Source organism: Molossus molossus, unplaced genomic scaffold (genome assembly GCF_014108415.1).
Source record: "Molossus molossus isolate mMolMol1 unplaced genomic scaffold, mMolMol1.p scaffold_m16_p_2, whole genome shotgun sequence".
In the NCBI taxonomy this organism is placed as follows: Eukaryota; Metazoa; Chordata; class Mammalia; order Chiroptera; family Molossidae; genus Molossus; species Molossus molossus.
The window spans coordinates 1,800,453-1,825,332 of record NW_023425355.1 but is presented as its reverse complement, the minus strand read 5'-3'; the positions used below and the strand labels follow the sequence as shown (position 1 = coordinate 1,825,332).

The 24,880-nt window shown below is 50.6% G+C and overlaps 2 protein-coding genes across 2 annotated transcripts; one reads left to right on the top strand and one right to left on the bottom strand.

Annotated features, from left to right (window-relative positions):
• Window positions 1-875: 875 nt before the first annotated feature.
• Window positions 876-20,601, top strand: GCNA (germ cell nuclear acidic peptidase). Its single transcript, XM_036271110.1, has 12 exons — window positions 876-945; window positions 4,116-4,170; window positions 6,809-6,852; window positions 7,257-7,293; window positions 10,169-10,230; window positions 12,569-12,678; window positions 12,742-12,997; window positions 13,927-14,002; window positions 17,131-17,275; window positions 18,410-18,545; window positions 19,590-19,794; window positions 20,313-20,601. Exons 1-12 carry the CDS (start codon window positions 876-878, stop codon window positions 20,599-20,601), a joined length of 1,485 nt encoding a protein of 494 aa, XP_036127003.1.
• A 1,273-nt stretch (window positions 20,602-21,874) lies between these two features.
• Window positions 21,875-24,125, bottom strand: CXCR3 (C-X-C motif chemokine receptor 3). Its single transcript, XM_036271609.1, has 2 exons — window positions 23,946-24,125; window positions 21,875-22,969 (listed from the first exon to the last, which is right to left on the bottom strand). Exons 1-2 carry the CDS (start codon window positions 24,123-24,125, stop codon window positions 21,875-21,877), a joined length of 1,275 nt encoding a protein of 424 aa, XP_036127502.1.
• Between the last annotated feature and the right edge of the window lie 755 nt (window positions 24,126-24,880).

Here is a 24,880-nt window from a genome sequence, read left to right as displayed (position 1 = left end):
GCCGGTGGAAATGTGGGCGGGATTTAGGTCTGGAGGTATAAGACCTGAGGAGAAGCGGTAAGTCCTCCAGAGGAGAAGAGGTGGGAACGGGGCGCACAGGTATGGCGGGGTGTGGGGGCGGGTGTGAGTGAAGGCGTCCAGGCCTGAGGTGAGAGTGGGGGAAGGAGTGTGGGCCTGCCAGTGTAGGACCTCCTGAGGAGCAGAGGCGGCGGGGGGCTGGGCAGGATGAGTGGAGGAGTTCACGCAGGTTTGGCGCAGGGCACGAAACGGGAGTGTGGGGAGGGGTGAAGTCTTGCCGGTGTAAAACCTGAGGAGAAGAGGTGGCATGGGGGGCAGGGCGGGGTGAAGGGAGCAGTAGAGACCAGTTTGGCGGGTGGTGGACAACTGGACTGGGGCGAGGGGTGTAGGCCTGCCCCTGTAAAACCTGAAGAGAGTTTCGAGGGGCGGGGTGAGTGGAGACCTGGTTGGCGGGAGGCAGGAACTAGAGGTGGGGGATGGGGTGTAGGTCATCCCTTGTAAGAACTATGGAGAAGAGATAGGAGGGGTGCAGGGCGGGGAGAATGGAGGAGTCGAGACTTGGTTGGCGGGGGCGGGAACTAGAAGTGGGGGATGGGGTGTAGGCCCTCCCATGTAAGAACTACGCATAAGAGTTGGGAGGGGTGAGTGGAGAAGTCCAGACGTGGTTGGCGGGAGGCGGGAACTGAAGTGGGGGATGGGGTGTAGGCCAGCCAATGTAAGAACTACGCAGAAGAGTTGGGAGGGGTGAGTCGTGAGTGGAGGAGTGGAGACCTGGGTAGTGGGAGGCAGGAAGTAAAAGTGGGGGATGGGGTGTAGGCCAGCCCATGTAAGAAGTGCTGAGACAGGTTGGGAGGGGTATGGGGCGGGGTGAGTGGAGGACTCGAAGCCTTATTGGCTGGAAGCGGGAAATAGAAGTGGGAGGGGGAGGTGAGTGGAGGACTCGAGGCCTGATTGGCTGGAGGCAGGAAATAGAAGTGGGAGGAGGGGGTGAGTGGAGGACTCGAGGCCTGATTGGCTGCGGGCCGGTGGAAATGTGGGCGGGATTTAGGTCTGGAGGTATAAGACCTGAGGAGAAGAAGCGGTAAGTCCTCCAGAGGAGAAGAGGTGGGAACGGGGCACACAGGTATGGCGGGGTGTGGGGGCGGGTGTGAATGAAGGCGTCCAGGCCTGAGGTGAGAGTGGGGGAAGGAGTGTGGGCCTGCCAGTGTAGGACCTCCTGAGGAGCAGAGGCGGCGGGGGGCTGGGCAGGATGAGTGGAGGAGTTCACGCAGGTTTGGCGCAGGGCACGAAACGGGAGTGTGGGGAGGGGTGAAGTCTTGCCGGTGTAAAACCTGAGGAGAAAAGGTGGCATGGTGGGCAGGGCGGGGTGAAGGGAGCAGTAAAGGCCAGTTTGGCAGGAGGGCGAGGGGTGTAGGCCTGTCCCTGTAAAAGCTGAGGAGAGTTTCGAGGGGCGGGTGAGTGTAGACCTGGTTGGCGGGAGGCGGGAACTAGAGGTGGGGGATGGGGTGTAGGCCATCTCATGTAAGAACTATGGAGAAGAGATAGGAGGGGTGCTGGGCGGGAAGAATGGAGGAGTCGAGACCTGGTTGTTGGGGGGGGCAGGGCAGGAAGTAGAAGTGTGGGATGGGGTGTAGGCCATCCCATGTAAGAACTACGGAGAAGAGTTAGTAGGGGTGTAGAGCGAGGTGAGTGGAGGAGTCGAGACCTGGTTGGGAGTGGCGGAAAGTATAAGTGGGGTATGGGGTGTTGGCCCTCCCATGTAAGAACTACGGAGAAGAGTTAGGAGGGGTACGGGGTGGGGTGAGTGGAGGAGTGGAGACCTGGTTGGTGGGAGGCGGGAACTAGAGGTGGGGGATGGGGTGTAGGCCATCCCATGTAAGAACTATGGAGAAGAGATAGGAGGGGTGCAGGGCAGGGAGAACGGAGGAGTCGAGACCTGGTTGGCGGGGTGTGGAGGGGGCGGGATGTAGAAGTGGGCGATGGGGTGTAGGCCATCCCACGTTAAGAACTATGGAGAAGAGATAGGAGGGGTGCAGTGCGGGGAGAGTGGAGGAGTTGAGACCTGGTTGGCGAGCGGCGGGAAGTAGAGGTGGGGGATGGGGTGTAGGCCATCCCACGTAAGAACTATGAAGAAGAGTAGGAGGGGTGTGGGGCGGGGTGAGTGGAGGAGTGGAGACCTGATTGGCAGAGGTGAGAACTAAAGTGGGGGATGGGGTGTAGGCCATCCCATGTAAGAACTATTGAGAGGAGTTAGGAGGGGTTTTGGGCGGGGAGAGTGGAGGAGTCGAAGCCTTATTGGCTGGAGGCCGGAAGTGGAAGGGGGTGGGAGCGGTGTAGGTCATCCCATGTAAGAACTACTGAGAAAAGTTGGGAGGGGTGGGTGAGTGAAGGAGTGGAGATCTGATTGGTGGGAGTGGGAAAGGGGTAAGGCCTGTTAGTGTAAGAGCTGAAGAGCAGAATCAGGAGGGGCGGAGTGAGGGGCTGATGGCAGGACTTGATGCCTGATTGGCTGCAGGCAGAAGTGGGAGAGGGATTTAGGTCTGGAGGTATAAGACCTGAGAAGAAGCTATAAGACCATCAGAGGAGAAGAGTTGGGGGGGCACAGTGGGGTTAGTGGAGGAGTGAGGCCAGTTTGGCAGGAACTGGGAAGCAGGAGTGAGGGAAGAGGGGGGGCAGGGGATAGTAAGTGGAGGAGTGGAGGTCTGTTTGGTGGGAGTGGGGGAGGGTTTAGGCCTGCAGGTATATGTCCTCCTGAGGAGAAGAGGTGGATGGGGGACTCAGGAGTATGGTGGGGGAGCAGATGTGAGAGGAGGTGTCCAGGCCTAAGGCAGGAGTGGGGGACGGGTGAAGTCCCATTGGTGAAAGACATCCTGAAGAGAGGAGGCAGGAAAGGGGACTTGGAGGGGTTTGAGAGGAGTCGTCAAGGCCTGTTTGGCTGGCAGTGGGAAGCTGGAGTTGGAGGGTGGTATAAACCTGCTGGTGTAAGACATCCTCAGGAAAAGAGGTGGGATGGGGAATGTGGGGAGGGCACAGAAGTGGGTGAGTGGAGGAGTAGAGGCCAGGAGAAGGCCAGGATCATGGGGGTGTGGGTCATGGGCGAGGTGAGCAGTGAATTGAGGCCTGAGTGGTGAAGGCTGGTTGGGGCAGATGGCAGGAGTAGGAAGATGGAGGTGTGGAGGGATGGTGGCCTGATTGGGATAAAACCAGCAGGAGGTTGGATGGGGCTTGGGAGAGAGGTGGTTGGAGAGAGATGTGTGAGGTGTGTGGTGGCCTGGTCTGTGTAAGACTAGCTGGGAGCAGGAGTAGGGAGGTGGAGAGATGGGTGAGGATAGAGGGTTTGAAGCTGGATAGGTAGACTTCCTTGAGGTGTGAGGTGGGAGTAAGGGGAGTGAAGGCAGTGGGGGAGTGGAGGGGCAGGTTTGGAGGGTAGGAAATTCGGGGAAAGAGAGCACTGGGCAGGAGACTGAGTAGGAGTAATGCATGCTAAAACCTTACAACATGGAGAAAAGTTTTCTGGTTGCTCATGAACAAATGCTTGTCCTTGCACATCCCCATAGCACATGGGTGTTGTGATTTCACAGGAGGTGCCTTGGACTTTCTGATTGATGGGGGCAAAGTGGGAGAAGGGTGTGTACCTACTCCTCGTCTATAGTTTTCTACATCCAGGCAGTCTGCAGCAAGGACATTTAAATACTTCTCATTTCACAGAGCTAAGTTTTGCTTTTATTTATTTAATTTTTTTTTTATCCTCATGCGAAGACATTTTTGCATTTATCTTCAGGTAGAGCAGAAGGGAGAGAAGGAGGAAGAGAAAGAGAGAAACATTGACGTGATAGACACATGGACTGGCTGTCACCCACACAGCCCCACCCGGGGCTGGGGACAAACTACAACCAAGGTACGTGCCCTTAGTGGGAACTGAACCCGGGTCTCTCTGGTCCACGGGCCAATGCTCCAACTGCTGAGCCAAATCGACCAGGGCCAAAGTTTTGCTTTTAAATTAGGGTGAAGAAACTGCTGAGAGATGATTGCACAATGTAGAAACGTGTTCTTGTTTCTGGTTTTCTTAAAAAAGTATATCTTTGTCTTGACCACAGGTGAGGACGTGTCCAAAGGAGAGGCCGGCCAGCTGAACATTCATGATGATGATTGGTGAGGTTTGAAAAATGCTGTTTTCTTTTAGTTTAGTCCTAGTTTGTTGGCAAAACGACTTTCTTAAAAAGGACATATTTGTTTTATTTAGAGTCTGTAGAGTGTATAACTTCATTATAAAATGAGAAGTATGAAAAAGGATCTTAGAATCGTAGGAGCCCAGCCTCCTACCCAGTGTGTTACTCCTCTGTTTGACATCTCTGTTAGCGGCCAGGAATGTACAGCTTCATTCAGTAACACAGTGGAACAGCTGAGCCTCTGCGATGTAAGATAGAGACATAGAAACAGGCGATCACAGTGTGATTCAGTGCTGTGATGGGGGAGAAATACACTGTCCTATAGGAGGGCAGACATTATCTTATTTCATTTGCACAGTAGCCCTATGAGAGAAACAGTTCTTTTACAACCGAGGCCCAAGAACTGGATTCGCGGAAGTTGGGTGAGAAGTGACGGTAGCTTAGAGTAGGGTGGTAATAGTGGAGCTGGAGAGATTTGGATGAATGTCGGATATATTGTAGTACATCCATTCTGAGACATTTTTTTCACATTTCAACATTTCTGAAATTGGAATACATTATATAGTTGATAGCATGTCATCAGTTGGTAGTGTTTTTTTCTTTCTTAGAGGTACATATAGTGATGTTTGAGATTAGATGCAGTTGACTCTGGAGGTAGAGACAGCAGGTCTTGCTGATGGATTGGATGTGGGAAGTGAGAGAAGGAGATGACTCCTAAGTGTTTGGTCTCTGTTACTGGGTGGACGGATGGTGGTGCCATTGACTGAGATGGGTAAGACTGGTATAGGAACAGGACTGAGGGAGGAAATCAAGAGTTCTGTCTTGGCCATGTTATGTTCTAAATACCTAGTAATGCCCAAGATGGTACACGTATAGCTGGGGTTCAGTGCAGAGTTCAAGACTAGAAATATAAAACTGGGGGGACATGGGGTCTAGGGATAGTAGTACCAATGATCCAGAGAGAGAGACAGTAATGCAGTACAGAAAATTGCAGGAATAAACTTCTTGAGAAGGCCAGGGTGGAGGAGATTGAAAGTACAAGGGAGGACCTGGCCTTAGATATTGGTAGGGACACTACTCTCTTGCGGAGGATAGAGAAGGCAGAGTCGGGTGTAGTTAAGGCGAGGACGGTAGATTTGTTGGTGGGAGGATGAGGGCATTCCTGTCTGCTTCTATTTTCCCAGTGACTCGTGAGACAAGGTTGTTAACGGAGTGAAGGGGTTCTGGCAGTTTGAAAGCAGAAGTACTAATGAAGTACATAATGCAAAGGCTGGGGGACTGGTTTTAATTGGTCAAAGCCTAATTAGTACTTCCCTCTTTTTTAAATTTTTTTTTCTTTTTTTATTGATTTTTAGAGAGAGGGAGGGAGAGAGAGATAGAAACATTGATGAGAGAGAACATCGATTGGTCACCTCCTGCGTGCCCCCCACTGGGGATTGGGCCCACATCCTGGGCATGTGTCCTGACTGGGAATTGAACTGGTGACCTCTTGGCGCATGGGTCGATGCTCAACTACTGAGCCACACCAGCCAGACAGTACTTTCTTCTTTAGCCAGCATGTATCTTGAAAGACTGAAATAGTATACAGTCAGTCTGGTGATCAACCTCAAGGCTAAAATAAAAGTCATCAAGAAGTGGTTAAACCCTGGCCAGTTTGGCTCAGCAGTCAGAGCATTGGCCTGTGGACCAGAGAGTCCCGGGTTTGGTTCCCACTAGGGGCATGTACCAAAAAAAAAAAAAAAAGTGGTTACGGCTACATCTTTATATGTAAAACCTTGTAACTATTATGTAAAACCATATAAATATCTGCTTTTATGTTCACTTTCTTTCACACGTTTGGTCCCCTCTGTGAGCCCTGTCACAATAACTAATGGTAAGATGACCTGTGGTTAGATCCTGGGATGTAGCCAGTTTCAGCACCGAAGTGATGCCTATTGCAGCATGACCTGTCCATGCTGGATTGTGGATCTGTACCGGGCGTGGCTGACAATGGATGCGATAGCTCATCAAGGCAGGACGTGCTCACCTCAGGCCACCACAGGGCAGGGCAGATGAGCACAAGGGCCCCGCAAATTGTGAGGCGGAGAACAAGAGGCCCTAACTAACATCATGGCTCAGCTGCAGCTTTGAAATCACCCATCGTTTGCTCCCCAGGAAACAGACTCCAGCACTTGTCTGTTACCTAGACAGCGGTCGCAATAAGCAGCTCTGTTCAAGCAGTCAAGGCTCAAGAGATGTCCTCCTTGCTGGTCCCCCCCCCTTTTCATTTTTAACTGTATTCTCTTCATCTTTAAGTTCTTTCCCCTGTGGCTCCTTTCTCAGAATTCACTTTAATATCTTTAAATAGAAAGAAATCATTTGGCAGAAGACAGGCTTCTCACTGATAGCTAATGATACTCCACTACCATTCTTCCCCTGTCTTTGATTCTGCAGTCCAGACTGAGTTGCTTCGAATTTTTCTACTCTCTTCTGTTGTGATCCTAATGTCATAAGCCTTTAAAACCGTTTGCATTTCAGAAACTCTGATGGGGCGGGGGAGTTCTCTTCATTTGAGATTTTTGATATTTGGTTTCTTATGCCTTCTTTTATCTAAATTAGTGTGTATTTTATTTTTGTAGTAGCATTCTTACTGTGGACTCCAGCAGCGATGAAGAATTTGAGCCCTGTAAGTACAGTTTATTCAAAGCAGTAATTTACACTTTAAAGTGTTTTTGACCATGTCTTTGTAGAGATGACTGAAAGACTGAAATGTGATTTGGGACATTGGATGTGAGCTGGTCCCGGGTTTGTCTCTTTTAGGGCTCTCTCTAGATTGGGGACACAAAGTGAAGGTCCTTGCTGTTAAGAGCAGAGGGAGCTCTTTTTCTCATTTGCTTCCTTTACCTTGTTCATTCTAGATCTCCTTACTCTTATTTCCTCTCTGCCCCTCACAGGAAATCTAAAAGTCCACCATCGATTTTAGCCAGTTCCAATTTGTGGACTTTGGTTTTAGGGGGTTAAAAACATGGGTCGCCAGATTTCATCACGATTCGGATGCTTTCTGATGGCCTCTTTCTCTCTCTGATTTAGGTGTGACCAGAATGAACACTCAGAATGGGAACTCGGAGTAAGTAGGAGAATTAGTGAAATTTGACTTTTTAAAAAATCTTCACCTAAAGATATGATTATTGATTTTAGAGAGAAGGGGAGGGGTGAGAGAGAGAGGAAGAAAGAGAGAAACATTGATGTGAAAGAGAACGTCAGTTAGTTGCCTCTGTATGTGCCCTGACGGGGCATGGAACCCCTGAAACCTTCCGGTGTACAGGACAATGCTCCAACAACTGAGCCACACTGGCCAGGGCAAATTTAACATTTTTTAAAGAACAGTGTTTTGGGTCAAAAGATTTGAGAATGGACATCACTTTTCCTCTGTGAACACCATGTTCATGATCTTAATGAGTGCTTGATCTCACAACCAGGTTCAAAATACTAGGTTCCTTAATTCTGGCCCATTTTCTAAGTAATCAGATTCTTCTTCATAACGTCTCCATGAACCATCTCCTAACTTTCACCCTCCACTGCACAGGCCCTGCTCAGTCACTCTTGTGTTAATGCAAGAGTGTTTTTTCAGTGGTTCCTCCCCTTGATCTCTTCTTCCTCTGATCCAGTCTGCATCTCACTTCCAGATTCATCTCCAGAGGCTTGGCTTTGGCCATAGTGATCCCCTATTTCAATTACTCGTCATAGGAGAATCAAGCTGTCCAGCCCGGTTGTTCAAGCCCTCTGTGGTCGGATCCCCTCCTATCTCTCAGCATCATCTTCTACTATTCCCATTAATGAGCTCTCTGCAGGTGCCAAAGTAGAGGAGATGCTAAAATAATTACTGGAACAGCCCTGGCCTGTTTGGCTCAACAGTTAGAGCATCGGCCCGTGGACCAGAGAGTCCCGGGATCGGTTCCCGCTATGGGCTCGTATCTTGGTTGCAGTTTGTCCCTGGCCCCCGTTGGGGTCGTGGGTGGCAACCACTCGATGTGTCTCTCTCACATCGATGTTTCTTTCTCTCTCCCTCCCTTCCTCCCTCCCTCCCACTCTATCTGAAGGTAAATGCAAAAAATGTCCTCGGGTGAGGATAAAAAAAAAAAAATTACTGGAATAAATCCTAAATACGGTGCTAGATGACTGTGGTTTCCACATTGACGCCTTGAATTTTTGTAGAAATGTGAATTGGTCATCCCTGCCTCCCCTCCCCGACCATGGAGCCAGGTAGCGCTGTTAAAGGGGAAAATTTCTCTGGCCAGCTCTGCTTTCTCTCTGTTGATTATTGTGAAACATGTGAGCCGTCAAGCCTGCACCAGTGTGTGACAAGTATATAAAGTCAGCAGTTGCAGTTAGTTGAAATTCTGGAAGTAAATAATGCATTGTATAAAGCTATTTATTGGAAGTGATTGGTTTCATTATTTATACTTAAGTCAGGTTTTTTGAGGGTTGATTTACATATAGCAGAATGCACACTTTTTAGATGTGCAGTTCGATGAATTTTGACAAAACTCAAATACTGTAGCATAACCATCACCATGGTCAAAGATGCAGAATATTTCCATCACTGCCATTGACATTTTAAGTGGTTTATAATGGATCCTTAGATGTCGTCTGCTTTGCAATATTATACATAATAAAGTCCTTATTCAATAAGTTTCAAAGTATCCAATTTTTAAATAGAAAAATTGGTTTTTTCCTGCCTCTCCTAGACTAAATATGGAAAGAAAATCTGTTTTAAGAGCCCTCCCAGGAGAGACCCCGGATCTTGGTTCAGGTGGCTTCTCTCTGTGGGATACCGTAGGAAGGGTGGATTTGGGGGAGGAAAGTGAGGAGTTCATTTTGGGGCATGTTGAAATTAAGGGGCCAGTAGGCAGGGCTGAGATCCAAAACATTTAAGGCTCAGTAGAATACAGACAGGGATTAGTCCAGATGGTTGCCGGAGTGTTGGGAACAGACACTGTCAGTCGGCAGCTGGGAGGGCTGACCCTATGCATGCCAACTACAAATCGCCCCTACGTGCAGGACCTTCAGGGACGAAGTTGGAATTGAGGAGCTGGAAGTCAGAAGCAAAGTTGGACTGGACAGAAAGGATTGGGCGGACAGATAGGTCATGCTTACCCAGTGCCAGGGAATTGATTGGATTCGTAGAAAAGGACTGTGGCTCACCTCCGGGAGTGAGATGAGGGAGAGGAGTGAGTGAGAAGGAGTGGATGGAAAGGTGAGAAGAGGACCGAAACAGAACATTCTGGAGATGAAGAAAAGAGACAAGTTTAAGGATGGAATGGTCAACGGGATAGCAAAGGCCCAGCAACTCGGCAGCCCGTGGTGAATACGGTGGGAATGGGTTAATGGGTTTGTATCTGTAACAGGTGCACTCAAATCCTCTAACTGTTCTTGTCCTACAGGTATATCAGGCTTATCGTACACTACTTGGGAAACACAGAAAGATGGTGAATTTCGACCTCCTGGAAACTCTGACCCAAAGACCAGGGCCAGTGGAGAATGAGGGCCCCAGAGGGGTGCTCAGCATCAGCAGGTTGACTCCTGCCATGGCAGCCTGTCAGTCAGGGAGTGGTGCTGGCTCAGGGCACTGGCGGGGAGCCGCCCTCTCCAAGGCTGCAGGAGGTTTCTTAGGCACCTGGCAGTTACCTAGGCATCTTCCCAAACAGTTGCCCCACCCCTTGCCCAAGCCGTTTGAGCACTTACCCTCTGACAGCTCATTTCACTCTCACCCTTGACAGGTAGCTCCTTGGAAAGGGTTGAGACAGATGGAAAGGTTGAGTAGAAAGATGGAAAGTTAGGAATAATGACTGAGTAGTTCCAAAGAAGGGGTACGGTGTCTGCAGGAAACACATCACCACGACATGTCAGAGGTCCCTGTCCATTGCAGGAGAGGTAGACAGCGCATGGAAAGAAGGTGGCACTCACAGTTCTCTTTGGTGTTCCCTTGTCTCGTCACTCAGCTGTGTGGTGATTGACTTGGTGTCCGATGACGATGAGGAACACTTCCCCGAGGAAGATGGAAGTGAGATCTCCAAAACCAGCAGCGAAGGCAAGTACCCCGCCGACTAGAGAAGCAGCAGAGCTCTGCAGCTCATCCACAGGCCTGTCGGGAAAAGGCAGCCAAGTTCTATTCTGCATCTCAGCACGAGCGCCACCACTTCTTCCCTCCTGTGCGGGGTGTGGCTGAGGCCGGATTCCCTGCGCCCCTCGGGAGACTTCCTGCCGCTGCCTTCGACCCTGGGCATTGCTCTCAGTAGACTTCTCACCTGCGTCGAGGGCGCAGAGGGAAGCCAGTCAAGAACAGGGACTGAGAAGAATGAAGGTTGCTCTGCTCCTCCCCGTGGCCCTTCTTTTTTCTCCCTGGGGGAGTGACAGAGCGGAGGAAAGAGGCGTGAGAGAGAGGCTGGGCTGCTCTCTGCCCGATGGAGACCTGGGTGGGCGATGATCGTGGGCCAGCAGGCAGGGACTTCCTGGGGAATCCGTGCTTCCTCCACCTGGCTGTTTGTCTTTGCCTGTCGCTACTCCCTTTACATTTTCTAGAGATTCCTGTTTTTCTCACCGCCTGTTTCCCACAGCAGACCCTTGTGTCTTTGGATTCAGAGGTCCTTTGAACCTTGTGGGAGGCATGGAGCTTTACTCCCAGCTCAGAGGGTTGAAACGTAGGAAGACTAGGAGCTCCTGAAGCATCTGGGGTAGTATTTTATTCCTCTTTGTTTGCTCAGTACAAGGTGTAGGGCATATACATAGGCGCCCAGTTAAAGCACTGGTTACTACTTCGGTAACTACCCCAGAGCTACTGTTGGTTAGCACTTCCTAGCTAACCTGGGATACGACACAGGGAAAGGAGAGGTGGCCGAGAACCCGAGTCTCCTGTTTCACCACCTGTCCACTTGACTTTCTTTTCTCCTTCCTCTTCTCCAGCTGTGAGTACATCTGCCTGAGCAGGACAGGGGTCCAGGCGCTGTCAAGCAAAGGGATCCCCAGAAGCTAGCTGTAGAGTAGAGCATGACAGAGCCAGAAACCAGTCCATCACCATAGACTACCAGCTGCTGACTCCTTGAATTAGAAGACCCATAGTTTTTGAGGGTGAACTTCCAACTCAGGCTGCTCTTACCTCTCTGACCGGTAGACTGGCACTGTGGGCACCCCTTTCCGTCACAGAGGGATGAAGAGGTTTCCAAAGGACTGTCTTTGCCTGTCTCTTCCCTGTTCTCCACAAGCCGTTTCCTTTGCTACTATCACGAATTTTGGTAATTTTACAGAAGAAAAGGCGGGAGGAGCTTTAACACATACTTCCAGCCTCACTTCTAACCTCTGTCAGTGGGCGGGGTCATGTTTTATGGATTGTGAGCAGAGCACCTCCACTGTTCGTTTTTTAAAATTTCAACTGCAGGTGGGAAACCTTTGAGTTTTCTGGGAAGCATGACTTCTTACCATACGAACACCCACTCCTTTCTCTTTCCTTACTGCGTATCTGAAGTTCTTTGATAATTAATTCAAATGGTAGATGAGAGTCTCAATATATGTTCTCCCAAATCCGCAGTTTTCCCATAAAGAGTTTTGGTGCCATGAATATGTTCTCACATCTTGTCTCTGCTCTGGTTTACATCCAGAATCATAGAAATCTAGAAGCTGAGCTCTGAACAGACTCCAGAGAGCGGATGGTATTAGACATGCCACCCCTCATTTTCAGGTGAAAGGGACCTTCAACTGATGGCGGTGACGTTCCGAATGTCCCCAAGGCCTCTCAGTGCTGACATCAGAACTTAACTCCTCACTCTCCCATCAGTGGTTCTGAAAGCTTCGTACTTACGGACTAGTTAGAAAATTAAATTTTGGCGTAGAATTGCCCGTTTTTAATTTGCCTGATGATGGGAATACAGAAATACACTCCAACTGCTATCTACTATTGCCATGATTTCATGAAGTAAAGTGCCGAAAGCTTAGTGAGGACATCATCTCAAAGGACAGTCCTTTAAATGATAGAAATTGAACTTGATGGGGGAAAAATGCACTGTATTGTTCTACTGTCTCTTAGTTTTCTGTGGACCAGTGAAAATATACGTCTGCAGACCTGTGTTTGGGAACCTCTGATCACCTACATCGTGCTATTTAGAGATTGTGATTTGAAAGTTGCCTCTGGACTTGGACTGCTGTTTTATCTGTCACGGCTTTCTGTAAAGAAAAAAGTAATAGAGGGAAAATAATCTGGAATAACTGATTCTTAACTGATTCATAATGTCACAGTTTTCTGCTTGTTTAATTTCTGCTCGGTAATCTAAGGTTGAGGGGCGGGGGCGGGGGCGGGGGTGGGGTGGAGAAAGTCTGCTTATATTGTGAATGTGCCTCTTGAATTTCAGATGAGATTCTGGAAGTGTTATGTGATACTGACAAGTTTACGGGCCAGGAGCTCCCAATAATCATCAGTGATGATGATGATGATGATGATGATGATGATAGTAGTGATGTGGTGGTCCCTGTGATCATAGAAGACGATACAGCTGATGAGGGCCACATTTTCTCAGTCGAAAAGGAGATGGATGTGATCATAGAAGACGATACAGCTGATGAGGGCCACATTTTCTCAGTCGAAAAGGAGATGGAGCAGTTTGCTCTCTCCGAGTATAATTCATCTGATGTTACTGGTGAAAATCTCTCCCAACCACCAGATGTGGCTGAGATTGAAGTAGAGCTTTCAGATATAAATATATCGGATGCAGAGCTTGAACCTGTGGAGGAACAACCAAGGAAAAGAAAATGTAAAACCAAAAATATATGTACAACACCTGGTAAGTTTGTCAAGCCAAGTATCCCTGGTCCCCTGAATGTGCGTAGCCTGCCCAGTGTTCCTTGCCCTTTCCCCTGGATATGTGTCTTGTCAGGTTGGCCTTTCCTGCCTGGCAACCCTGTGCCATTTCAGCGGCTGCCTAGTGGCCAATGAACAGCATATTTCAAGGAATGGGGAGTCTTAGTATTCACCATTCTATCTGCCTGGAGTGCTTTCTCCCTGAGCTTGTTGTCCTGAGGCGTCTCATTTTTCTTAGGACGCAGTCCAGTTGTCACTTCCCATGGGAAGCTCTCAGTCAGAGTGGCTCCTCCCTCCTGGGTTCCCATGGTTATTAGACCCTGCCTCTCCCAAAGCACTCACATCTGAACCCACCCCCCCAGTAGATGGTGAGCCTGCTGACTGGAGGACCGTCCTCATCTTCCGGTCTCTCCCAGGGTCTAGCCTGGTAGTTGGCACGTAACAGATGCCTCATAAAGACCTTAAACGAGTGGATGACACTCCTGATACATAAGTCTCCGGCTACAGCCACGGGCAGCATGGGTGCTGGACCATGGTGGGGAGATTCAGCTTTCATACACAGTGGCGGTGCTTCCTAGGACAGTCACCGTCCTCAGCAAGTCAGAGGTGCTGCCGCTGCTTGTACTGCTCGCACCTCAGGTGCCCTCACAGCCCAACATGGGCACATGCTCCTGTGACCTTGTTACAAGTCTCAGTGCCTGTGACAGTCCTACCAGCTTCCTCTGCGGGCAGCTCCAAGTCACATCTGTAGAATATTTCATGCTGACTGACGGAGCAGTATGCAGGCTTCAGACAGACAGTTGTCACTTGGAGATGTTGCTCTGGGCTTGGCTGTGGGGGCTCCTCCTGGGCTTCTGTCAGTTGCTTGATGGTACCAATTTTCAAGGCACAAACGTACTGTTATCTTTTCAGCTGTTAAAGGACGAAAGCAGCTTCAGTCTTCAAAGAAGAAGCCCAGAGCAGTGTGTGCTAAGAAGCTTGAGACTAAGTACGTACTGCTCCTGTTCAACCAACCAGGGGTTGACTGAATGATTGTCAGATGTTAGGCAGCCCACTGGGCACATGTGGGGGGACTCAAGGGGGCGAAGGCGTCTGGTGGGGTAGGGGGACAAAGTTTCCATCCCTGAATTGGGAAGGCATAGCAGGAGGCGGAGGCTGTGGCCGCAGAGCTGGGCACCTGCTCTGCAAAGACCCCTGCAGTTTCCTGGGCAACTGGAGCTCTTGCCCCTGCAACAGCTCTGGCCTCTGAGGTTTCCTCTGCTCTTTAGCTCAGAAGGATGGTGTGTAACCAAACAGTACACTTTTTCTAGCCTCATGGCCACCAGTTTGCTCTAAACCAAAACACACGGTGGAAGTGATGAGAAAGCAGAGTTGACACGATGTTCCAGTCCCCTGGGGTTGGAGGGGGGACGGTCAGGACTGTGTTCCAGGTTTTTAATGAAATTGGCTACTTTCACTACATATACATATACATATACATATACATATACATATACATATACATATTCTTGCAAAATTTTCAGGCTTTATTAAACATTCGGGTAAAATAGATTACTTATAGTTCCTGTTTTTTATTGTGCTATGTATAATTGATACTGAAAACAACAGGCCATTTAGACCAAAGGCATGCTAATACTTAGAGGAAGCAAAGAATGAATACAGTTGCTCATTTAGATTCCGGGAACTTCTCACTTTTTACCTTAATAATCTGATGCAATAAGTATAATTTTCTTTTCTTGTTTCTACCTGCCTCTGAATGATCTCACAAGAGAAGGCATACATTTGAAGGACTGTATGCTTATTTTGTTTGTTTGTTTGTTTTTATCCTCACCCGAGGACATTTTTCCATTTTTTGTTCAGAGTAGGAGGGAGAGAGAGGAAGAGAGAGAGAGAGAGAGAAACATTGATGTGAAAGGGACACATCGAGTGACTGCCACCCGCACAACCCAACCAGGGCCGGGGACAAACTGCAACCGAGGTACATGCCCTTAGTGGGAACCAAACCCGGGTCTCTCTGGACCGCAGGCCGACACTCTAACTGCTGGGCCAAACCGGCCAAAGCTGTATGCTTATTTTTTAACATGTGTTCTGGGCCAATAAGTGCATCCTAAGGGGAGAGGGGGAAGGATGTGCCAGGCATTGGGCAACACAGCAGAGAGGCTGTTTCTGCGCTTCTCAGCGGATGAGGCAGCCGATGCCGTTCGGCTTGTTCTCTATGAGATGCCCCCCTTCCAGCCCAGCTCCTTCTCTGGATTCCTAGATGCACATTGAAGCTGCTCTGCTATAGGAATGGGTGTTTTGGGTCGCTCTCAGGTTGCGTGGCTGAGGAGTGGGACAGAAGAAAGAAGCTGCCCCTTTGTCATTGTCCTCTGCTTCACGCAAAGGAGGCTAGCCTGTTTGGACTGTGCACTGTTGCCTGGTACTTCCTGCTTCAGTCTGTAGGCTTCCTGTTGTGCTTAGCACTGTTCCTGTGGAGGCTGCTTGCTGGTCGTGGTGTCTAATGTGCCCATTTGGGGTCTCGTTGACTCTTCCTGCAGTCAGTGGCACAGGCGTTGGGGGGAAGGTGTGCTCAGCCATGGGGCCTGCTTGTCGTGAGTGCCAACACATGCAAGGGCCACATTCTCTGCTGAGGTCTGCAGATGGTTTGGGTCTTCATCTGCCACCTTTTCGGATGCAAATTTGCTTTTAGGACTAAGTAATTCAAGGCGGAAATATTAGTCATGTCAGGTTTTGGGATGAAGAACTTTACTTTAGCTGCGTTTGCCTAGTCTGGTACTTCTCCCGCCTCTCCTTACGCCAGACACCTCCCATAGGGTTAATTTTGTGACTTCAGGGTTAATGAGTGTCCTGTTAAGACAGAAACTCGCTTCCTTGTGTTTGCTCCTGTTTTATCTTTCCAGCTTTGTGGGCTCATCTCTTTGGACTTGTGGATTGTTCTAGCCAAGATAAAAATGCTTTCATTTCAATAAATAGTTATGAGAAGTGCGAATCCTTTGTGTGTTCAACACTATTCTTTGTGCCTTTGAATTAGGCCTTGAAAGATGGGGCAACAAGAGTGGTCATGAGATTTGAGTCAGAAGATTCACTATGTCTGTGAACTTGGGGTATGTCACAACCTTTGAGCTTCAGTTTCCTTATCTGCAAAGGGCAGATCACAAGACTGATTGTAGTTTCTGTGGAGGCGGGTTGTGAGGATTGGCTATGATAACGCAGAAGGAAGTTCTTGGCAATTAAGAAGCGCTACACAGAAGGTTGCTCTCAGTGGAAATGTGGCCATTCTCGGCCATGGGCTGTGGGAAAGCACAGTTCCTATCCAGGGAATGTTGAAGTTGCCCACTTTGGCCTGAGAGGAAATGACAGTTAGAAATAGAAGTCAGGAGCCCTGGCTGCTGTGGCTTAGTTGGTTGGGCATTGTCCTTTGCACTGAGAGGTTGCTTGTTTGATTCCTGGTCAGGGCACATGCCCAGGTTTCAGGTATGATCCCTTCTTGGGGGGGAGGGTGCAGGAGGCAGCCTATAGATGATTCTCTCTCTCTATCTTACCCTCCCTCCCTCTGTCTCCTTCTCCTTCTCCTCCTCCTCCTCCTCCTTTCTTCTCTCTCAAATCAGTTTTAAAAATCTTAAAAACAAAAAAGAGCTTGGCTGGTGTGGCTCACCCATGCACCAAGAGGTCACCAGTTGGATTCCTAGTCAGGGCACATGCCAAGGTGGGAGGCATGCAGGAGGCGGTCAGTTGATGTTCTCTCTCATTGATGTTTCTATCTCTCTCTCCCTCTCCCTTCTTCTCTCTCTTAAGTCAATAAAGGAAATTTTTTAAAAAAATGTGAAGTAGTAGAGAGAGCCCAGACTCCCAACTCAACCACTTAAAAAAAAAGAAGAAGAAATAGAAATCAGGACTAGCTTGACCTGAGCCTTCAATGCCAGGCCAAGAAGTCAGTGGGACATAATTGGAACTTGGCCTAGGAAAATTAATCTGGAGGTATGTTTGTGAGTTACATTAGAATAAAAAGAGCCTGGAGGGACCAGCGAGTTTTCCACATCTCTCTTGACCTGTATGTATGCATTTCTTCTATTTATTTGTTCAGCGATACAGGACTCAGTTGATTTTCTTTTGCAGACACACTGATTGCAATATACCTGGATGTTTCTTTCGTGACATTGAAAAGCAAAAGCAGTATTCTGGAAGGAACTTCAAAAGAAACAAGGATGAACTGGTTCAGAGACTGTATACCCTGATTAATGAAACTATCTTTGGTAACAAGGTAGTGTCAATGAAGAAGCACTTACTGAGTACCTGTTATATGCCCAGCACTCTTGGGTGTTGTGAGGTGTGAAGATGTGCTCGCAGTGTATTTCCTGTCCTTGAGACGTGTCAGTTTAAATGGGGAGATGAGACATGCTTATGTGAAAGAAGTAGAAAATGTGTGTGGATTATAATATACGGTACAACCGGTACTACCACGGGAGATCAGCAGAGGGGGAGATCATTGAGACCCGAGTAGTCAGGAAATAGGATTGCCTGCAGGAAGTGAGACTTTTTCTGGTTCTTGAAGGATGATAAGCGGAGGATTAAAAAACAATGATGGGAGAGAGGGCATGTGTTGAGGCTTGACTATCTGAAAGAGGGTTCACGGTGAAGAATAATGTGACCTTGGGCAAGTTACTTGAGCCCCCTTTGCCTCCTCAGTTTCCTCATCTGTAAAATGGGGACAGTGTAGGACTGTGCCTCCTACTTCATGGAATTTTGTTTGGCCTAGGTAAGTTAATATACCTGAAGTGCCTAGAACAGGACTTAGGGCATAATCAATAATACATGTGGGCTATTTTTTCTTTTTGATGGCGTAGAACTAGGAACTCAGATTGGAGGAGAGTAAATTGAAATCAGTACGCAGCACTGTGTAGGGATGTGATATGAAGTGGCCGCTGAGAGAAAGGAATCTGTCAGGAGTGGGTGTGGACTAAGACTGGAGAGAACCTGGAGGCAGAGAGACAGACCCATTGCTCCTTAGGTTCTTCAGACTTGATTGTCTCTGTAGGGAAAGTTCTATCATTCTAAAGGTTCCCCATTCTTTGGTGCCTTTCCTGATGTCACATCCAATGACTGATTAGTGGAACCTTAAGTGAGTTGCATTTTCAGTTGCCCCTCGCCCCTCTCACACACAATTCATACCTACCCTGGCTGCCCCTGACCCGGTCTCCATGCGAGGCCGCGCAAAGTCCGCATCCCCAGGCTCTCAGCGGTCTCCCTCAGTGCCAGTGGCCTGCCCACTGCCTTTGCCTAAGCTTCCACTTGCCTTCCACGCCCCCTAGGGTGTCGAGATTTGCAAAAACTCTTGAGCTAACATCTTCTGGTCTGCTTAGAGCTGCCTTCTGAGTCACTGTCCGCTTGTCCTCAGCTGCCCGAGAGACTGGACATCCGCTGGAATAAAAAGATGCTGAGAACCGCTGGCCTGTGCAGCTCCGGCAGACATCATTACCCGAAAGAGCGCTACACTAGGATTGAGATTTCCATAAAGGTCTGCGACTCTGCAGGTGACGCACGGCAGGGACGTGGCCACTCTCCCACCGGGCTCTCTGCCCCAGCGCCTGTTAAGTTTCTCCGGGGATCTGGTGTTCTCTGCCAGCCTGTGTCACAGCCCTACCTGTCATTCCTGGGGGACAGGCCTACTGTGTGTTGCTTAGAGGACATTATTATTGGATGTCTCCCTGTCCCTGAGAGTCCCAGTTGTCTATCTTTCCAGTAGGCCTAACTTTCCCTCTGCAGCCTCCTCATTCTTCTGGGAACAGAGGCTCAAGCTCCCCTGTATCTAGCCGGTTACCAAATCTTCACGACTGTCCTATCATTCCTTCTCTGTCTTTGCCCCTGCCCAGGTGTGGGCTCTCGCCACCTCACTCTTCTCCCTGCTGTGTTCAGTCCCCTGCACACCACGGTGTTGCTTTCCTGCTAAGAAACCCGGGGCTTGCCGGCCTGGAGCCCGACTTTCAAGGCGCATAGTCTGCCCCTCGCCTGTCGGCCTCTGGGCTCCCTGCTGCACCACTAGCCTGTGCTCTGGTGCGGCTGGCTCCCCACCGGCGCTCAGAGTGGACCACGTGCTTTCCTGGCCTCGGCCTTTGCTCACATTTTTCACACCTACAATGACTTTTTTCTAATTTTGAAAATCCAGTCCATTGGTAAGGGCCCAGCTCAGATTCCAGTTTCTCCATGGTGCTTCTCCTGACCAAATCCCACGGCCCTGCTGATTGCTCCCTACCCTGTCCACTCATGCTCCTAGGGGGCGGAAACCAGGGCTGGGCTTGCTCGAGTTCGGGCCGTGGCCCACATAAAGGTGAGCAGGTCAGAGCTGCTCTGAAAAGACGCGCGCGCTCAAGGCTCTCTGCCGCTTACCGTGTCGGACTGAAGTGGGTAGAAATTGCACTTTCAGAATCCTGGGAGGATAACACTCATGCCCGCGGGCATATGTTCATACTGTAAGGTGGCTTTCTGTGTGGTGGGGTGGAGAGTCCAGGGCTGGTTGGGTAGTGACCAGAAGGTCGTCAGTTTAAGTGCTCATATTTTCTTTTTATTCTTCTTCCAAGACCGAATCCGGGATACTTTGGTCCATGAAGTATGCCACGCGGCCTCTTGGCTGCTGGATGGCATTCGTGATTCTCATGGCGATGCATGGAAATACTATGCCAGATTGTGTAACATGGTGCACCCTGAGCTGCCCTTGGTCACCCGTTGCCATAACTACAAGATCAACTACAAGATTTATTATGAGTGTTCTCGGTGCAAAACCAGGTAAGTCCCTTCTTCTCAGACTTTCTCCAGTTATGTTTTTTTAAAAAAATCTTTTCCTTTATTGATTTTAAAGAGAGAAAAAGGGAGAGGGAGAGGGAGAGAGAGACAGAAACATCGATGAGAGAGAACATCGATCGGCCACCTCCTGCATGCCCCCCACTGGGGATCGGGCCCACAACCTGGGCATGTGTCCTGACCGGGAATCGAACTGGCAACCTCTTGGTGCACTCAACCACTGAGCCACACCAGCCAGACTCCAGTTATGTTTTTACTATGGCCTCCAAGTGGTTCTTTAGTGATGACATTAGTACGTTCATGGTTATCTAACTTGAGGAGTAAAACCTTTCGACTCCTTTCCATTTCCTCTTTTCTCCAATCTCTCCTACCTTGAGCCAGCCTGCCCACTGCGCTGCTTGGTACCCCCAGAAAATCTAGTTTGAGGCCCAAGGCCCACAGTTCAGAGAAGAGGCCAAGTTACAGTGATAAACCCTGTACTATGTGGTGTCTTTCCTCTTTAGGATTGGGCGCTACACCAGATCCTTGGATGTCCAGCGCTATGTGTGTGCCGAATGCAAGGGGCGGTTGGTGGTGCTGCCATTAACTCGGAAAGATGGCACCCCCATAAAGCCCCATGTGAGACCATTTGCCAAGTATGTGCAGCAGCATTACAGACCGGTTAGACAGCAGACCGCAGGCATCGACCATGGGGATGTGATGAGAACCCTCAGCAAGGATTATTTTATCTGTAAACAAAAGCAAAACCAAAACCAAAACCAAGACCAAAATCAAAATAGTGGAGGTAACTGAGAGGCTATCTGACTGAGCTGAGCCCTCTACTGGCAAAAAAGATTGCAGACAAATACCTTTGTTTCTCTGAAGTTATAAATGTTAGACTTTAAATCGTTTTTATAAAGCTTTATATTGTTACTGTTCTTTAACCAAGGCTTCTGTTGCCCAGCATGTTGTGCCCTTGACTGTACTCGGAGGCCCTTTGGACCCACCTCGTGTCTTATACCCCAGAGTTGTAACGTGTAGAATGAAACGCAAAAGCCAAATACGTTCTCGAGAGTGGTGGTTTTAAAGGCAGCTTTTCCAAACGATGGCTGCTGGCAGATGTAACCTGTTCTACCTGCCTAGAAATAGAAGACATGTTTTATGAGTTTAATTTCTCTTGCCATTTGAACCAATGTAATTGTTCATGACATTAAAAAAGTTAATAAAATGTTTTTTGCAATTCACTTGTTAGCAAAGTCTGTTCATTGCCAACCTGTGCCGAGAATAAAACAAGCCTTCGAGTCTCTTTTAAATTATTATTCTGAGAGCGAGAGAGAGACAGAGAAAACATCGATGTGAGAGCAAAACATCGATTGGCCGCCTCCTGCATGTGCCCTGACGGGGTATCAACCGTCCACCTTTTGGTGCACAGGATGCCACCCAGCAAACTGACCCACGCCAGCCAGGGCAAGCCCTTGGGTCTTTTGTCCAGGCCCCTGGACACCCGAAGCTCCTGGATGTGCCAGGAAGGGCGTTCTCCATCTGGGTTTCTCTCTGGCTCTTGTGACTGCTCCCAGTCTGGGCTGTGGATGGAATCGGCGTATTTGTCCCCGAGTACGCACAACCACCACATCTTGGTCCTCATTATCTTGTTTATTGAAAAGTTTGAAGCAGAATTTGACATAAATTTGAGCAAATACGGAGGTGTTGGGGACCGTAGGTAGTCACTGCGGGCTGGAGGCCTGGGCTAAGACCCCACAGGGGCAGCTTACACCGTGCTGTTTGCCTCCAGCTCTGCGTATAGGGAAGGCCAAGGTCTAGTTAATGAAGAGAGTGGTAGGGCTCCGGCAGCCAAGAGAAGAAGGGCCTGAGGGCAGCCAACTCTGAATTGGCAGGAGGGGGCTTGGCAACTAAGGAGCAGCAATGGCGAAGTCCCCAGAGCCAGGAGGGTGGCTCCTTGGGAGACATGGCGGTGCTGGGGCCGCCAAGAAATCCCAGGAGTGTGCGTCTGGGGAGCCAGGCCCACTCCCAGGGGGCAGGGAGGGAGGGAGGAGCCTGGGATGTGGGGGTGGCCCTCAGCTCAGCCTCACAAGCCTGAGTAGGAGGCCTCTGTAGTCTCAGACCAGGACGAGTCCCGGCGGGACGACGGCAGCGGCCGCTGCTGCCCACTCCGGCCAGGGCAGCCCAGGCGCAGGAGCAGGGTCCACATGCGCTCTCGGAACTTGACCCCCACGAAGGCGTAGAGCAGCGGGTTGAGGCAGCAGTGCATATAGCCCAGGCCTGAGGTCACGGACCTGGCCACGTCCACATGGCCTTCTCGGCTGCAGTTGCGGGCCAAGGCCTCCATGTCCATGAGGATGTCCACCATCATCACCAGGTGATATGGGGTCCAGCAGAGGGCGAAGGCCACCACTACCACCACCACCAGCCGCATGGCTCGCAGCCGCCGCTGGCCCCTGGAGACCAGCAGCACAGCCAGGATGCGGGCATAGCAGTAGGCCATGACCATCAGGGGCAGCAGGAAACCAGCCACCAGCTGCAGGAGACGCACAGCTGTGCGGCCCACCTGTGGGAAGTCGTGCTGGCAGTGAGTGGCATTGAGGCGTGCGTCACGGTGGGCCGACAGGAAAATGAAGTCAGGGAGGGCAAAGAGTAGACAGAGCCCCCAGACAACGACACAAGTGAGGGCCACGCGGGTCGGGGGCCCGCGACGGTAGAGCTGGGTGGCATGTACGATGCTCAGGTACCGGTCAAAGCTGATGCAGGCCAGCAGGAGGACCCCTGCGTAGAAGTTGATGCTGAAGAGGGCACCTGCCACTTTGCAGAGCCCGGAGCCGAAAACCCACTGGACTGCAGCATCCACTGCCCAGAGCGGGAGGGTGAGCACCAGCAGGGTGTCCGCCACGGCCAGGTGGAGCAGGAAGGTGTCGGTGCTGCTCAGGGCTGCCCGCTGGCTGAGCAGCACGGCCGCCACGGCGCCGTTGCCCAGCAACCCCAGCACAAAGAGGACGCCGTAGAGGGCTGGCAGAAAGGCCCGGTCAAAGTTCAGGCTGATGTCTTGTGGGCAGGGTGGGGCGTCACAGCAGAAATCAGTCCCGTTTTCTCCTCCGTAGTCAAAGGAAGAGTTATAGTTGTCCAGGAAAATAGTCTCCGAGCCTAGGAGCTCGAGGGGTTCACGGATCTGTGGAGAGGGGAGAGAAGGAAGGAAGCAGGAACAGACCCTGTGAACAGACTCCTTGGGGGATTTAGCCCCAGCAGCTCCACTGTAAGGCAGACCTTGAGGCCTGGGCCACACCCAGCGATCGTCCCCACCTATCTTCCAAGGTCACGCCTCCTGCCCTGCCCCTGTGCAGCCTTGGGCTGGGATGTAACTTTCCTTCTCAAAGGTCAGTTCTTACCCACCTTTTGGGGCCATCCCTTTAGCCCAGGACTGTGGGCTGGGGGAAGCTGGCCTCTGTGCCAAGAGCCCCCCCCACCCCGCGCCCCTCTCCTCTCTCTCCTCTCCCTCCCTCCAAGGCTTGAGGTTCTGTGTCCCGGCCACACCTAATTCTACCACCTTCCTCCCCACACACCACCCTACCGTCCCCTCTCCCAGTCCCCGGCTCGCCTTTTCACTCCTCAGCCCTTGTCTGGGAACCCCAAACTTCCTGCTCCCCACAGCGCCCCTCTACAAATCACTGTGCCCCCTAGGCATGTTTTTTTGCCATTCTTTCCCTCCCTTACACCAAGGACTGCCACCCACTGAGGGCTCCTCCACTGAGCTGTAGCAGAAATAGTCCTTCCCCGCTTCTCACACAAACCACACGGAGCTGCAGGCATCCCCAGGGCCAGTTCAGCCCAGCATAGACCAGTCAGAGTTCCAAGTCAGAGCTGAAGGGGGCTTGCAGGCTGTCAGGGCTGAGCCTCTACCTCCTGCGTTTTGCAGATGAGGTACCAGCCAGAGAGGGGAAGAGAGTCACCACTGGTCATTGGCACAAGTCAGTGGCCAAGGTGGGTTCTCAATCCCCCGTCCAGTGTCCCTTCTCCACAACCCCTGCATTTTCTACCTACTCACCCACCCCTCTGGAGGTGCTGGCTCGGGGGCCAGCCCTGGTCCCCTAGGGTCCTGGGCTCTTCACGTGGAGAGCAGTCTGGCCTGGCTGGGCAGCAGCACTCACCTCCTGGAGCATGGCTGGGTTGGTGCTCAGGCTGCCTGGCGCGTGCTGCCTGCCTGGCTGCCTTGGTGCTTGTGGTTGGGAGCCTGAACTACACAGAGGAAGTGAGGGTTTCATGCGGTTCTTGACGGCCGCCTCTTCCATGGGGTTATCTCCACCCGACCTCCCTGGAGCCAGCGCCATTCCCCTGGCCTGGGAGCTTCGGTGGGGGGCTGACCACCAGCCTGGGGCCGGAAAGGCCGAAGCCTAGGGAAGGGCAAGGGCAGGCCCCCCGACGGGAGAGGTGTGCAGGAGAAGCAGGGCAGCCGGCAAGTGGCGGCAGGCAGGGGCAAGAACTGCTTCTCTTGCGCTGGTGTAGCCAAGGCTCAAATGAACAACTCGTGCTCTGTCCTGGCTGCAGTCAGTGTCTGCCCGATTGTAGACTGTGGGTTGTAGACCGGTTGCGGACTGCATCGCTAAATGTGCTCAATCTGTAAAAGGAGATGAACCCTCTTTAAAAATCTAAAGGTTTCAAAGAAATCGATTCCACCAAACCTAGTCCTTACTGAGGCCAGGAAAGGGAATCACTAGTAATGAAGTTGCCATGTGGCAGATGCTGCTGTAGGTGCTTTCTCTGTCGCCTCCTCGCTCCAACCGCACAGCTCCCTCAGCAGCTGGGGTTATCCTGTGACTAACCCAGAAAGGAGAAAAGTCTTCAGCCAACACAGCAAGTCAGGGTGGGTGCTAAGACTGGACCCAGGACTATCTGACTCCTTTTACCACTCACCACACCACCTTCAGTTTTTTAAAATTGAGAAACTATGACATATTCATGCCGTTAATTCATCTTCATCCTCACGTGGCTGCACCCCGAAAGCCAGCGAGCACACGGTGGAAGAGGCGAGTGACAGAATAGTGTGTATAGTTGGCCACCACTTACACAAATTCTGAAAACCACA